Genomic DNA, 16,757 nt, shown 5'->3' with positions numbered 1-16,757 from the left:
TGTGTAAAGAGGCTGAAATCAGTCTAGGATTAATGAGACCAGAATAGATTCCCATTTAATCTTCAATGTGGCCACAGGCAAAAGGTGTCCTATATCATATGCCTGCAACTGTTTTTTTTTTTTTTTTAAAGAACTACAAAAAATAGTTCTATTGTAGAATTACAGAACATTTACAGTTTGTGGGAGTCGCAAAGAAATCAAAATACTAAAATTGTAACATAATAAAACCAATCCAGATAAAAGGTAAAGGTCAAGGTGCACATTTTATTACCTATATCATGTGTGCGCGCGCAGCTAAAACTTTGTCAGTGTTGGATGAAAAATATATGTATAGGCACATATACATTTAAAATCCTCCAAAAAAAATAAGTTTATAAGGCTAGATTTTCTTATACTGTAGTTTAATGGCGCTTTTCCCGTGTACTTCTTTTGAAATGCATGCAGTCCTGTCAGACATTTGACAATGAATACTGCTGCACTAGCTGTGCATGGATTGATCATCTGGAAGCCGCTGTTCTTCATCTAAATGAGCATCATTAACAGTTTAAAAAAGGTGCCTAATTAATGAATAGGCACTGACCAAGAACACTGAAAAGGTGAGGGGAGATATAGTTCAAGTTCCAGAGTAGAGTACTGCATCACAGTTATAGGATAAAGAAGGGGTCAAAAATCAACCTTAATAGTTATGCTTGTTTGGCCGATAGTGGAGATACAAGTTCAGGGGTGGTAGTTAAACAGTAGCCAAAGAGGTCTTAGTTTTTTTTTTTAACAATTAAAAAGATCAGATATCAGGTATAAATTGATGGGTGGTTACAGTACATGTCATCACCAATGACAAGATTAGGTCAAGATAAAGGGTTCTCAAAATTATTTAAGACTATTACTTTACTATTAGTAGTATTTACAACTATTAGTAATATTTACTAGCATTAGTAGATAGATGTACAATAAGAACCGCCAAGATATCAGAAAAACATGCCAGTGTCCTACCAGAAAAACATAAGTAGCTTTTTTTAATTAAATAAGTGCCTGTGAAGTCAGTTCTGATATTTCAGTAAGTTGCATTTAAAGGAAAGGGTGTGCTGAGTGAAAGAATTATGTGAATGCTGGAGAGATGCAATTACAATCTGAGATAATTTAGCAAAGGCTTAGGAGGATATGGTGGGGGCGTAGTATGAGTAAAGAGGTGATTAAAACTACATATGCTGCTAAAATTTAGGAAATCTTTAACAAATTGCTTACAACAGATATATTGGAGACAAAAATAAAAATGGCTCAATACAAGTATCACTGGATAATATACTTAGAAGGTCACATTGTGTGATCGAAATGGCTTAGCTGGCAGGGTTTTGTCCTCTATAAAATTCTTGTTTTTAAACTGGCAGTGTGGAATCTATACATGTAAACATTCACAGAAAATGTGATAATTCTAATTACCGTATTTATAGGCGTATAAAACACACTTTTTTCCCCTGAAAACAGAGGGTAAATCATGCCTGCATGTTATACGCCGATATACGCCGATATTCTAATGGGAGGCCCCAGGTGCCTCCAATTGGCAGTGTCGGGATGGCCGTGCTGGCAGGGAGCCTGTGTATCAAGCAACGCCACTCCTCCTCTTCCTCAAGTGTAGATTTTGATAGGAGGAGGAGAGTGGTCATGTGACCATCAATGGAAAGAAGAGAGTCACACGACTGTCCATAGAGAGAAGCGTCAATTGAGGCACACAGAAGCCCCATCCACAATGAGAATGACACAGGAGGAATGGCGCACGAGGAAGGGCTGGTAAGCAACACCTTCTCAACCCCTCAAAGTATGTTGGCAGCACTGTCCCAGGAGACTGGGGGTCTCCTGGGAGTGCAGGGGGGCTTTATATTGATAGGGGTCCGTGTGCCGCGTGCTGTGCAAAGTTTTTTTCCTGAAACTTCCCACTTAAAATCAGGGTGCGTGTTATACGTCAGTGCGTGTTATACGCCGATAAATACGGTACATACTGGTTAGGGTTTGGTTTAGACCTGAAATGAAAAACTCAAAACAGTAAAGAAACTGGTGATCATTCTCTTAGGACGAAACATAAAAGATTAAAAATCATTACATTTTTCCATGTACAAAAAGTTAAAGGGGTTGCAAAAGTTTGTTTTTTTATTTTCTAAATCGGTTCCTTTAAGCTAGTGCATTGTTGGTTCACTTACATTTCCCTTCTGTTTTCCCTTCTAAATGTTATTTTTTTCTTTGTCTGAATTTCTCACTGTTTCTCCTCAGTAAGCTTGCCCCCATGTTCTGGCTGGGGGTTAGTCAGCCAGAACAGCTTACTGAACAGCTTACTGAGGAGGAACAGGAAGTGAGAAATTCAGACAAAGAAAACAAAAAAAATAAAAAAATTAGAAGGGAAATCGAAGGAAAAGGTAAGTGAATCAACAATACACTAGCTTAAAAAGGAACCCATTTAGAAAATAAAAAAACAAACCTTTACAACCCCTTCAAAACAACCCACTAAAAGCATGTCACATCTTTGCGATAGCATTTCAACATGAAAAAGAAAAGCAATTCATAATAGCTAGACGCCCGATATTAGATTCCACCCACCATTTCCATAGGTGTATTTACAACTAGCCCGGGGGCTGTCAAAATATAAATCATATGTTTTTAAACCAATAACAGTAGTGTAGATCCAATATATCAACAGTACAGATTTTGTGTTGACAGAGGATAGTGGTGGGTGGGGGTGGAGGGAGGGGTGGTGTATCTCAATGTGTTTCACAAAAAACATCAAGGAGGCATTAGTGATAAAATAAATATATTAGTATGTTTCCCATGTATATAGCAAGAATCGAGAGATCACTTTTAGATGCAGATAATGCAGTCATTTGCAGGCTTGTAATAAAATCCACAGTGTGTGCTCCGAATCAGATGCTCTCCTTCACACAGGTACAGACATGAATGCAAAGAATAGACCGGCAACTCTAAAAACATCCTTGTTTCTTTTTTATTAGTACATAAAAAGTTAATAAAATACAGACGCTCACGCGTTCCGGCTTACAAGCCTTGATCAGCTGTGATCAAGGTTTGTAAGCCAGAAGGCGTGAGCCCCTGTATGTTTTTACTCACTTTTTTTATGCACCGACAAAGCAGCAACAAGAACGTTTGGAGTTGCAGACTCTATTCTTTGTAATTAAACTGCCATGTGATCCATGAGGAATGAGGAGGGTGGGGGCAATTTTCAGGGGATCATTACTAGGGGGTGGATCAATCTAGACATATAGGTTGTGTGGTCCAGTCAACTTTTTCTAATTTTCTTTCATTTTTAATGGTTTTGTGATGATTTTGTCCATTATTTTTTTATGTCCTGGTTTGACCAATGATTGATAGTGCTTGTGCGGCTTTGGCTCGGTGTTTTTTCAATCCAGATTAAAGTATTAAGTTGTGCTTGGTTGGTTTGTGCTCGTTTTTGTGCACTGCTGCTTAAACAGGTTCAGCCGACTGGTCCTTGGTGAGGCAGGGAGGCTCATTTCTGCCTTTTGTCCTGGGTGTGGGTGCCAACTTGTTTTCTGGGTGATGGCTGAAGGTATTTTGTGCAGGACGTCATTCCACATAACATGTCTGACCGCAGGATGTGACAGTAGGGCATGCGCATTTTCAAACATATCTATGCTCCTCCACACTGCCCTCCGAGAGAGGAATCTGTAACGGAACGTCCCACACTCCGCTTGAGTGCTTCCGTCATATACCGCTTCCTATCAGTCTGGATATAGATATCAGATATTCCAGCAGCTCACAAGCACACAATGAGACGAGACTTGTTTGTCTGCTGAACATGGAGTGTTTAATAGAACCAAAGAATACAACCTTATATACAGTTTAAAGAGGAGGTAGCCAGAACATAACAAGAGCTAATTAACTAATCATTTCCCCCCAGACTAGGTGACTCCGAGATATGACCTTTCAAGGTAGATGTCCCGTCTCTTCACTCACCTGCTATACAATACACATTACCATATATGTAAACATAGGACATCTTCACACAATAGCAGGGTCAATTAGCACAGAGGACAGATGGCTGGAGGTGAGGACATTAGCATCCAACAGTATGTGTCCCAACATTATGAATGAGTCACTCTTACAATTAACCCGTTGAGTTCAGAATCAACAAACCGTAAATAGTTCTTTACAGATATCCTGGAATATATTGTGGATAATAAATTACATAATAATCCCATCTCAGGTAGTCCAAGATATCATTCCTCAGTCATCCTATGCCCCTAGTGGATGATTTTAGACATAAGAGGGTCCGGGGATGTCCCGGGTGAGTGTCACAGAATCCATCTACCGTATTGATTCATCTAGAGAGAGTTTGTCTTGTGTTTACACATGCTTACATAGTGGCATTCTCACTGGTACTATTATTTAAGTTTCTTTAGAACTTTGGGAGCTTTTCCTGATACAGTGCAGGTATAATCGTATACCCTGGTGTCAGCATGTTCCTGGTTTTATTTTTTATCTAGGATTTTGAGCGTGCATGGATTATTGTATTATTGGTTTGGGTTATTTCTATCTTTCTCTCCTTATATAGGATCATTAAAGCTGGCAGTTTCGATGTAACCGCTTGTTCGACGCTCTTTGATGTAACATAGGCATAGCGGAATACTGCATTTAGGGCATGCTCCCCCTTTTTTTTCTATTTCTAGCTTATCTAGTTCTTCTGGTCACTGTTTGTATATTGTAATTGCATTTGTCTGAATTATATGCCCCATGGTTGTATTAAAGTGTTGGATCATCTCTTTATATGGATGGATATGCCTGTTGGTCCATAATCTGGAGCTTGCAGTTGTCAGCTGTTTTTTTTTTGTCCGTATTTGATACTGGGAGCCCCCCACCTCCCCACCCACCCATCTATTTATATAATCTGTGCATTATTTGCATGATATTTCTTGGTGGTATTGTTATGCATTGATATATACATGGGAAACATTTTGCTTTCATCACTTGCATCTCAATGCCTCCTGCAGAAGCTTTTTGTGAAACATGTCGAGATACACCCACCACACTTTGTCAACAAAGGATCTGTATAGTTAATCTATTGATCTACACTACTGATGTTATTGCTTCCAGAAATATGATTATATGTCGACAATCCTTGGACTAGTTGTACATTTATCTGGGGGGTGAGATCTAATACGAGGTGAACAACCATTATGATTTACCTTTCTTTTTCATGTGGAAATGCTATCCCAAAAGATGTGACATGCTTCCAGAGGGAAATTTTAACCTTGCAAATAAAGTAAATGGGATGATGTTATAATATTATGTTGTAGCCATATGTTTCTTCCGGAGAGTGAGTACCTTTAAAGTCTCAGTTACATTACCTTTGTGTTTTTGATATATTAAATGGGGGATGTGGTGCTCTACATGTCCACCTCCATTATTTGTTATACGATACCACCCTAAATGAAAGATGAGCAAGAAGGCTAGGAAAAGCTAAATTTAAACATCCCAAAATACTCAAACTAGAAATACTAAATGAAGATTGTAGCTACATCAGTGCACATACTAGTACACTTCTCAACATAACAGTTGAATGGAACAGAATGCATCTCTGAAATGCTTGTTCATACAAATAAAAAAAAAGTAATAAAGTTATTCTGGCCATCTCTCTTGCATGTACTCCTGTGTCTCCCTCCATACACAAACCAAACATTGTGGTTATCCTCAAGCCAAATAGTCCATCATTGTGGATCTTACTGTTCATTTTCATGAAATTATTGGTTAACATGCACAAAAGGGCCAATGAAAGATAGGAGGGAAAGTATAGTAAAGCCCCTTGCAAAAAAAAAAAAAAAAAAATCGGTAGCAATGATAATGTTTAAAAGGACATCAATAGATTTGGAGGGGATCCAAAGACAAGCAACCAAATTAACAGAAAAAGGGGAGTCTCAATTAAAACGAGTCGGAAACTGGGCAGGTTCAATTAGCAAATTTGGCAGATTTTTTTTTCTCATGGACTGTCAGTGGTATCTGGAAGAACCAAGATTTTAAAGAGGTTATTTATGATAACAGTGTTTTTGTTTAACCACATGAGGTAGTAACAGGATTTAAAGCAGTTTTGCATAATTTTCTCATGACTAGTGGTTTCCAAATTCTTAGCTACTACTACTATGGACAATGTGGTAATATTTTGCTCCAGCATATTGATCCAACTATTTTGACGATTATTTATCATCCAAAAGGGTAAAATTTGGCATCATTGCCCAGAGGGTGTTTTTTTGTTTTCCTTTGAACCAAAATTACTTAGGTTTGTAAAGATTCAATTTGATGGCCATTTGTCTTTTTATTTAACCTAAATAAACTTTACAACTCATCTTATACACAAAGAAAGACGCACATAAACATTGAATTATCCATATATAGCAAAAGAACAGCATTTTCTTGGCAGTGAAATAGACTAGGCAGCCAAAACCAGTTAAAAAAAATTGTCTCTGTAATGGAAGTTTTCAGTGCTTCAAATAATATTTTAACTAATATTTATTAAACTAGCAATTACATTTATTTCAAACTCAAATCAGTGTAAACCTCTTTACATGCACCACTTCTCTGACACCAAGGGATGGCACGAGTCAGGGTTATTATTTAGCCCATGCTTACCGTTTCTGTAAGCACTATAGAATTAGTTGTACACTTTGAAACGCAGGCCTGTAGCTCTAGACTCTTGTAGCAGAAGAGCCAAGACCTCATGGGCTAGACTTCGTATCAGATTGAGGATACTCAATGCAGAAGCTAGTTAAACACACACACACACACACACACACACACACACACATACACAGAAAGACAATATACTGTATTGTAGTCCCTGAGTGGTAATAGAGGAATGCATCTTACCAGTGAAGTTGCCTCCAATAACATATGGTATAACTCCCCCAGGCCATATTCTTTCAGACCGTGATGTAGCAGCTCTGGGAATTCTCCTCTTCTCATTTCTCCCTGAGGATTTTAGATTTACCTTTTCACTAGTTGCATTTGTGCGCTCATGACCTACATTGAAAGAAAAAGGAATATTATATCTATTGTCACAGGCTAAGAACCTGATAAAATGACAGTGCATGGCACCATTTATGCAGCTTTAAATATGCCACTGCAGTGTTCTAAAAGGCTTATATAAATAGTTGAAATACCAGAGCCAAATCTTCTTATCCTTTCTATAAGCTGAGAGAGTGCTCCTCTTTTTTTTGATAGATCATTCTCTTCAAGGCCACCTTGAAAATGGAATAAAGAAAATCATGAGTGTTGTCTCTGCCAGGTCAAGTATAAGATCAACAACAATGTGTCCAATTTACTAGGAAGTAAGTTTGCCTCCGACTTTGGAAAGCACATTCAACTGAAGTCATTTTCATCTAAATTCCAGGGTCTATGCCAAGATCTTTTTTTCCCCTCTTTAGACAAGTCATGACAATGACATCACCAAATTATTATCTAAAGCGCCTCTGCGCTATGTGACCTTCACATCTTTTGTGTCATATTGATTGGCAGTCAGATGCTTTGCTTTCATCTAGATTGCATACCGCTGACTGTTTTCATCTTCTGGTAATGAAATTTTCCCAACTAGAAGCAATTACACCTTCTAAAAAAAGAACACCCAAAAATGCAGCGTAGTAACATTTTTACAAAACCTTTATTCGGTTTGAAATGGATCCGAGAAACCACATCCTTTAATCACACTAGAACAGCACAGCTATCAAGCACTGGTGGGTTGTAATCGGATCTCAGAGGCTCTCCTGTGCAGCTTTATAATCAATAGCTCTGAGCCTCAGATACAAGCTGAAAAGGGCTAATGACCAAAGAGGTTGGAGGGGGGGGGGGGTGGAGGAAAAGAGGAAAATGTTAACTGTACAAGTGCAATAAATCAAAAGCCCTGTTCAAAGAAAATGGGTCATAATAAACATCCAATACATTTAGTGCACAGTTAGCCATTTACCTAGCCAAGCGCCAGGGCACAACAGCTATACAAAAAAGGCTTTGTTTGCTATAAAATTAAGAAGTTGAGGGCATTTTTTCTTTTTACATTTGGGGACATCTCTTGCACCTCTCAGTCCCTCCAAAAGCAAATATATGCCAGCAGTCACAGTACTTTCCTGTAATTTAGTTAAAGGGTCACTAAAGGAATTTTTTTAGCTAAATAGCTTCCTTTACCTTACTGCAGTACTGGTTTCATGTCCTCATTGTTTGTTTTTGCTTTGAAGTTGCTGTAATTCTGCTGTGATCTCCACACTTCCTGCTCGTCTGTTTCCTTATAACCATGGTACTGGGAGCTTTCTCACGGTGGTCTAAGCTGTCATTACTGTGTGTCTAAAACTTCCCAGAACCAATTAGATTCATTTTAAAAACAAAACACTGCCCTGGATTTGTTTGTTTTTGTTCTGTGTGTCTCTCTACTTCACAGAAACATGAAGCCAGTTTAAAAGTGAAAGTGAAACTAGAGGCACATTATATGATTGATTTGTATCTACTTTTAATCATTTTTAAAAAGGAATCAGTTTACAGGGTATAGAGACATAAAAGTGAACAGTCATTTCAGCAAAAAAATGTTTTTCCTTTAGTGACCCTTTAAGTGCAGTGACCAGGGATGACATGTAGCAATACTTAGCAATGTCTTGCAAACTGATGTCATATTTTACCATCTACCTGTGTAGGAACTAGTAAAAAAATAAATAAAAACCTTTGTTAAATAAAAACCTTTGTTAACCAGTTCCCGACCCCCGCATGTACATATACGTCCACAATATGGCACGTACAGGCACATGGGCGTACATGTACGTCCTCGCCTATTAGCGGGTGGGGGGTCCGATCGGGACCCCCCCCCCGCTACATGCGGAGGTCGGGTCCGCTCGGGGAGCGATCCGGGACGACGGCGCGGCTATTTGTTTATAGCCGCTCCGTCGCGATCGCTCCCCGGAGCTGAAGAACGGGGAGAGCCGTGTGTAAACACGGCTTCCCCGTGCTTCACTGTGTCGGCGCATCGATCGCGTCATTCCCTTTATAGGGAAGACACGATCGATGACGTCATTCCTACAGCCACACCCCCCTACAGTTGTAAACACATACTAGGTGCACCCTAACTCCTACAGCGCCCCCTGTGGTTAACTCCCAAACTGCAACTGTCATTTTCACAATAAAGAATGCAATTTAAATGCATTTTTTGCTGTGAAAATGACAATGGTCCCAAAAATGTGTCAAAATTGTCCGAAGTGTCCGCCATAATGTCGCAGTCACGAAAAAAATTGCTGATCGCCGCCATTAGTAGTAAAAAAAAAAAAATTAATAAAAATGCAATAAAACTATCCCCTATTTTGTAAACGCTATAAATTTTGCGCAAACCAATCGATAAACGCTTATTGCGATTTTTTTTACTAAAAATAGGTAGAAGAATACGTATCGGCCTAAACTGAGGAAAAAAAATGTTTTTATATATGTTTTTGGGGGATATTTATTACAGCAAAAAGTAAAAAATATTGCATTTTTTTCAAAATTGTCGCTCTATTTTTGTTTATAGCGCAAAAACTAAAAACCGCAGATGTGATCAAATACTACCAAAAGAAAGCTCTATTTGTGGGGAAAAAAGGACGCCAATTTTGTTTGGGAGCCACGTCGCACGACCGCGCAATTGTCTGTTAAAGCGACGCAGTCCCGAACTGTAAAAACACCTTGGGGCTTTAGGCTGCATATTGGTCCGGGGCTTAAGTGGTTAAATAAAAACCTTTGTTATATATATATATATATATATATATATAACAAAGGTTTTTATTTAACAAAGGTTTTTATTTAACAAAGGTTTTTATTTATTTTTTTACCAGTTCCTACACAGGTAGATGGTAAAATATGACATCAGTTTGCAAGACATTGCTAAGTATTGCTACATGTCATCCCTGGTCACTGCACTTAAAGGGTCACTAAAGGAAAAATACATACATACATACATACATACATACATACATACATACATACATACATACATACATACATACATACATACATACATACATACATACATACATACATACATACATACATACATACATACATAGTAAGCAAAAAGCTTAGGGGGGGGAAAAGGAAAACCCTAGTATATGGGACTTTAATGGCCATGGAGTTCTCGGAGTAGACATAAAACATAAAAAAGTACAGCTTTATTATACACAAATTTAAAATCAGTTGTTTGATCAAAAGATCATGCAGCTTTTTGTTTAAAAAAAACAACATGCCAACAGTGGCAAAACATCCATTGTGATGAGCAACTTTGCAAAGTTGATATACATAATTCTGGATATTCTGTTCCATTGCATTTCTCAGGGTATGTCTGCTTCCTCAGGGAACTTCTAAGTATATTAACAATATTCACAATTGAGTATATTCTTGTTTGCAGCAGTTCCAACAAAAAGGGAGAAGCCATATTCATTTGCCACCTAACCCCAGGCTCATGCACAGGGGGTGGTCAAAACGAGCATTGGTCCACCCAAGGGGGAACAATGGTGGCTCCAATCTGAACACACCACAACAGCCAAAATGCACGGGTCACAAATCCCTCTATTCCAGCTGCCGCAGCAATGTACAAATATAGTATCTCACCTGGGAACTGTGGACATTTAATTATAGACAACCCAAATAGAGGTATTTAAAGTAAAATATAGAATTGGAAATGCAAAATAGACTGGGTGGTATAAAATTGTTCTTTCACTACATGCCAAAATGAATGCTGGCTTTGGTGTTAACATATATTTACACCCATTTGTACATTCCATCCAGAAAAGTTATACTACTGACTTTATATAGAAGGGTAAACTATGTGTGTTAATCGTCCAAATGTTAATTTGCATGCATTGCATCAAATAAAATTGGGGAGAGCAAACACATTGAGGCCAATGGAGGTGTGAATCTTCACAAATTAAACTGTGTGAATATGCAAATCAATTATCCAATCATGTCCAGATAAAATAAGTAAACAGAAATTAGCTTTTCACATAATTAGTTAGTGGTAATTTGCGAATCCTAAAAGGAGAAGCCTCATTCAGGCTTGGCAAACTGGTGCAGAGTTTAAACAGGTGGTTTACAGAGGAGCCTCTGGACTTATTTGGATGGATCAGGAAGTGATGAACAAAATATGAGTGGAGGGAGGTAGCAGATGCCTCTCAAAAACACTGGCAATTCTTCAAATCATGGCATAGAATTAACAAAATAAATCTGAAACCTTTGCATCACTGCGGCAATAGATTATTAAAAAGGGCAATAAGGATATGGCAAACCAGTAAAGCATTCCATGCTCAAGGATATTTCTCCATGTCATTAGGAAGAAAGAATGACCTTTTCCAGGCCACCATGCAAAAATATTGTGTTAAATCCATAGCCGCTTTGTAACCACAGACATGCAATAGTCTGATCTAATACTACAAACATGGTCTTAGGGATATGTGTACTTAGACGTACAAGTAAAAGGTGCAGTGAAAGGAGATTGCTGGACTGACTCTACGTACAGGGTTTGAATGCTTTTCCATTGATGTTCAATGTTTTTTCACTCCCATAAATGTTATTTTTTTTTTTTTAACATGTGAACAGACAAGTGTGTACTCTGCCTGCCCTGAGTCAGAAAAACCCTTCTGCATCCCTTTAAAAGCGAGTTAAGCCAAGCATGGTTGTACACAAATTTGGACTGTTTTTATCCCAAATTCAGCAATGTCTCTCCAAGACAGACCTTTTCTGTTGTCTGAATATGATGTACATCCTGCACATCATTATAATTGACTACACTCCACCCTAGATTACAAGGAAAGTGCAACAAAACAGGTAATTCAGCTGCCAGTTTAATATTTGTCACTTAAGCTCATTAACTAGAATTCTTTTAAATAAATTCAGATCAAGTTTATTTTATAAATGAAGTCACAAATTTTCTCACCCTCGCAAATAGAATTCCTAAAACATACTTTATACCTTTTATGGGTGCTGTTTTCATAGCAAATATTCCAGGCCAATCACTGCTCCACAGTGTTTTGCAGCAATGAAATGTGAAACCTGTGAATTAATGTCTCGCCTGTCAATCAATCTAATAGAGATAATTCAATGGAATAACAGCCTACAACTCTATTAAATTTGGGAAAGTATGTGTCTGGCCTCAAGGGAACGTCTAATGACTTCAAAATATTAATGTTCACAGACATGTTTCTTTTCTAAAAGAACTAGTGCATTCTTGGTGGTAGAAGTGCGGAAGTCATCCAAGGTTACATTTGTTTTATAAACCATAAAGGCTTGGACTTTATTATATGCTTATTTATGGAATGGAAGAGATGGCATTTATGAGGGAATGTGTGGTTTATGTTAAACCAGCTGTTACTTAAGCACATCTTACATTCAGTATGAGATGATCATGAACACTAGGAGGTGTAGTTCAGTATTACTAAAGCCAAGATGTGCAGTGACCCTACACAACAGCACATTTATCAAGTGTAGGAAGAGAGGTAGGTCAAAACCTTTGCAGTAACCCGTATCAACCGATCACAAATCATATCACTGGTGTGATTGCACTAAATTGCTAGCTGAAATCAGCAGAACTACAAGGCATCTATACTGTTTGAGCAGTATGATTAAATTCATCAATTGCCATAGATGTGGCACCGAGTTAGTATAATGTGGACCTGGCTGGCAGCAGATGTGATTGATTGCTATATGTTACAGCACAAACTTTCAATTGGCCAGTGGAGTAATTAAATATCTAGGTTGACCATAGCAGGAATACAGAATGACCCTTATTTTCTAACCTGTACTAGAACACACACAGCTAAATTCTTCTCTCTGTACTTTTAAGCAACTTCACTGCCCAAACTTGTATAAGGAAGCCATACTCCCTATGTACTCCAAGTGAATAGAGTACAGGAAAACAAGGGGTTATTATATTAAAAGGAAAATTGTACCATCAAAAGTTGCAATTAACCACTTCCCGACGGCCGTACGACTTTGTACGGCCGCAGGGTGGCTCTACATCTCTGGGAGGCCGTGTTTTTACGGCCTGCACGCGCAGCCAGCGGCGCCGGCGCGCGCGCGTCCGGCGGAGGCGCGCGCTCGCTGCATCGCTGAGATGCCGATGCGAGTGCCTGGCGGCCGCAATGTCCGCCAGGGACTCGCGATCGGCGGCTACAGGGACAAGACGTGGAGCTCTGTGTGTAAACACAGAGCTCCACGTCCTGTCAGGGGAGAGAGGAGACGTATCTGTGTCCCTTGTACATAGGGACACAGCATCGGTCACCTCCCCCAGTCACCCCCCTTCCCCCACAGTTAGTAACACAATTCAGGGTACACATTAACCCCTTCCTCACCCCCTAGTGTTAACCCCTTCAATGCCAGTCACATTTATACAGTAATTAGTGCATTTTTATTGCACTGATCGCTGTATAAATGTGAATGGCGCCAAAAATGTGTCAAAAGTGTCCGATGTCTCCGCCATAATGTCGCAGTCACGAAAAAAAATGCTGATCGCCGCCATTAGTAGTAAAAAAAATAATAAAAAATAATAATTCTGTCCCCTATTTTGTAAGCGCAATAACTTTTGCGCAAACCAGACGCTTCTTGCGATTTTTTTTTTTTTTTTTTAACAAAAATATGTAGAATAATACATATCGCCTAGACTGAGAAAAAAATATATTTTTTAAAAAAATTGGGCAATTTATTAGAGTAACAAGTAAACAATATTGTTTTTTTTTCAAAATTGTCGCTCTATTTTTGTTTATAGCGCAAAAAATAAAAACCGCAGAGGTGATCAAATACCACCAAAATAAAGCTCTATTTGTGGGGAAAAAAAAGGACGTCAATTTTGTTTGGGAGCCACGTCGCATGACCGCGCAATTGTCAGTTAAAGCGACGCAGTGCCGGAAGCTGAAATTTCACCTGGTCAGGAAGGGGTATATGTGCCCAGTAAGGAAGTGGTTAAAGTTATGAAAATCCCTTTTTTTTTTTTTTAAATGATCCTCATATCCGATAGGACCATATTAAACATTAAAAGCTCTTAAGTGACCTTAGCCCGCAAAGCAAGATTTTTATTCTTATAGTCCATTGAGACCAGAGGTGTAGCAATTGGTTATTTAGGCTATACTGCTATCAAAGAAGAAACAGTTACTCAAGAAATGGTAATTGATGGTCGGACAAAAAACGGGAATATCAAAAAATATAAATTTTATTACAGAAAATATAAAAATATACAAAAAGGATCAATAAAAAAAAGACATAGGATATAGAAAATATCCTCTGTGCATCGTCGAACATTCCTGGTCCACCTCATGAGAACACTCCCCCTCAGGGGTTTAAATTCACCAGAGCAAGTCAATGGCCAAACAGCAAGCAGGAAAACAACATCAGATGAGATACTGCACTCGACATCAGCCAGGGAGAAAATAAAGTGCTGCAGGCTCCAACCAAAATAAACAAGAACAAGCCAACATAGCATAATTCCGTGTATTTATATAAAATATAGAAGCCCCCACATAAACAATCCCCTCATATAGTGCACGTACTTGAGTTAAATTATAGGCAGCAGAACTTCACTGTCTCCTCCAGGGGGAGAATCGCCAATCAAACCTTGTGATGTAAGCAAGAAGCCAAACAATTCCTGCTTCCGGGTAGGGCTGCGGTCGAGCGCACGCGTCAACCCCTGGCACGTTTCGTCATATCCTGACTTCAACAGAGGGCGTCAGGATATGATGAAACGCTTAAGGCCGTGACCTATGCGACGCAAACAGAAGTGGCGCGTGCGCTCCTCCGCAGCCCTACCCGGAAGCAAGAAGTGTTTGGCTTCTCGCTCACATCTCGAGGTTTGATTGGCAATTCTCCCCCTGGAGGAGACGGTGAAGTTCTGCACACTATAATTTAACTCAAGTACATGCAATATATGAGGGGACCGTTTATTTTTCATCCCTTTTTTATGTGACCATTTTTAAGGGGATTGTGCATTATTTCTATTATAGTCTACTTTGTCCCCATGTTAACCCTTCATTGTGTCATCTTGTTTTTGAACAACAACTTTCATTTTTGGCACTGAGTGGTGTATTGAAGGCCGTTAATATACATTATATATATATATATATATATATATATATATATATATATATATATATATATATATATATATATATATATATATATATATATAAACACCACCCAGCACCGACTAATTCCTACAGCTCTCCAGCAGTGCAATTATTAATAAACTTTCCAATTCACTTTATAGAGTATCAGAATAGTATTAAGCAGCTGTTCAAAAGAAAATAAAAATACAAAATATAAAATAGAACAGTATAAAAATAAAGCAGTCCAATTACTGAATCGTTCGGATACTAAAACAGCACAAATATTAAAATAGGATATAGATCGTGTGGCCAACACCACATCTAAAAAGTCTTTGTGTAGTGATAGTAGAGGAAAGTTCAAAACCGATCAGTATGGGATCAGGCTAGTGAAACAAACCGCTATTCCTTCACAGCAACAAATGTTTTTTGGAGCCTTGGTACCACAGGATCTCTGTGGATGGTGAGGATTCAGATTTAACTGGTTGATGGAACACTTTAAGGCTGTCTCAGAGCTCTCTGGTATCCGAACGATTCAGTAATTGGAGCGCATGTGTATGTATAATATAATATAATATAATATAATATATATATAATATATATATATATATATATATATATATATATATATATATATATATATATATATATATATATATATATATATATATATATATATATATATATATATATATATATATATATATATATATATATATATATATATATATATATATATATATATTTTTTTTTTTTTTTTTATTATTAATTCCTAGGAGCCTAGAGGATCATCAATTTGTTCTCACCTGGGACAACTAGCCAAGGTAGATGACATTTAATCTTCCAGTTATTACGTTTCCCAAAAAGTCTACAGAGTTACACTAATCTACAGCCAGGTAAATGATATACCAGTCTCATGGATATTTAACAAGGTAGGATTCAGCTACCCTAGGGAGAAGTGAACAGTTTTGAAAAATGTGTCAATTAAAGTTCAAGATTGGAGCTCCAATGGGAAACCTAAAACTTTAAACTGCTAGCAGATAAACCCAGAGGATAGAGCGAAAAAAACAAATACACTTTCACTAAGTGGATAGGCAAGTTTTGTGTGGGGACCAAGCAGACGAACCAGAAGACTACAGGCCTCAAGATCTGTGGTTTGAGTAGGAGGTAGACTATGCACATGTTGATACACCCTTGCATGAAGTCATGATAAAAACCTTGATAAAGAAATCAAAAAGACATAAGCAGTAGTGGAAAGTTGCTTACTGAAAGCTGAAAAAAGCAGGAGGAAGAGACCACATCCCACCCCAACGGTCACTGCTTTGAAATGGCGATGTTAGAAATTTAAAAAATGGCACCCAATACCAATTTTTTTGTTGGCTTCCAGTGTCCCAGCCCATTACACAAGTCCCTAGAGAGTGAGGTACACCAGAAGCAGTGCACAGTTCTGGACCCCAAAAGCAATCTGAAGCCAACACACAGGGGTCTGGAAAGCACCACAATGCAGAGCCCAGTGCCCAAATTAAAAGATGGCAATCCTGTGGTTACGATAAGCCTAACAGTGTGAGTTTTCAGAGACTTGGGTTGTGCCATGGCTCTGAACTTGGAGAGTGCTCTGTAGCCAACACAATACACACAGGTCTAGAAAGCACCACAAGCAAAGCA

General features: G+C 38.3%; 1 protein-coding gene across 3 annotated transcripts in view; it reads right to left on the bottom strand.

The window, feature by feature from the left end:
• Positions 1–16,757, bottom strand: part of TLL1 (tolloid like 1) — a 224,401-nt gene that overhangs the window by 108,900 nt on the left and 98,744 nt on the right. For 2 of the 3 annotated variants that reach the window (XM_040332851.1, XM_040332860.1), the window contains exons 3-4: positions 7,170–7,250; positions 6,877–7,029 (exon numbers count right to left, since the gene is read on the bottom strand). In XM_040332851.1, coding sequence (XP_040188785.1) covers positions 6,877–7,029; positions 7,170–7,250 — 234 coding nt within the window. Of the gene's footprint in view, positions 1–6,876; positions 7,030–7,169; positions 7,251–16,757 lie in introns of those variants that run through there. The other variant, XM_040332867.1, reaches the window with a different exon arrangement.

This window comes from Rana temporaria, chromosome 1 (genome assembly GCF_905171775.1).
Source record: "Rana temporaria chromosome 1, aRanTem1.1, whole genome shotgun sequence".
In the NCBI taxonomy this organism is placed as follows: Eukaryota; Metazoa; Chordata; class Amphibia; order Anura; family Ranidae; genus Rana; species Rana temporaria.
Note: the sequence above shows the minus strand (reverse complement) of the source record. Positions and strands in the feature narration are given on the sequence as shown.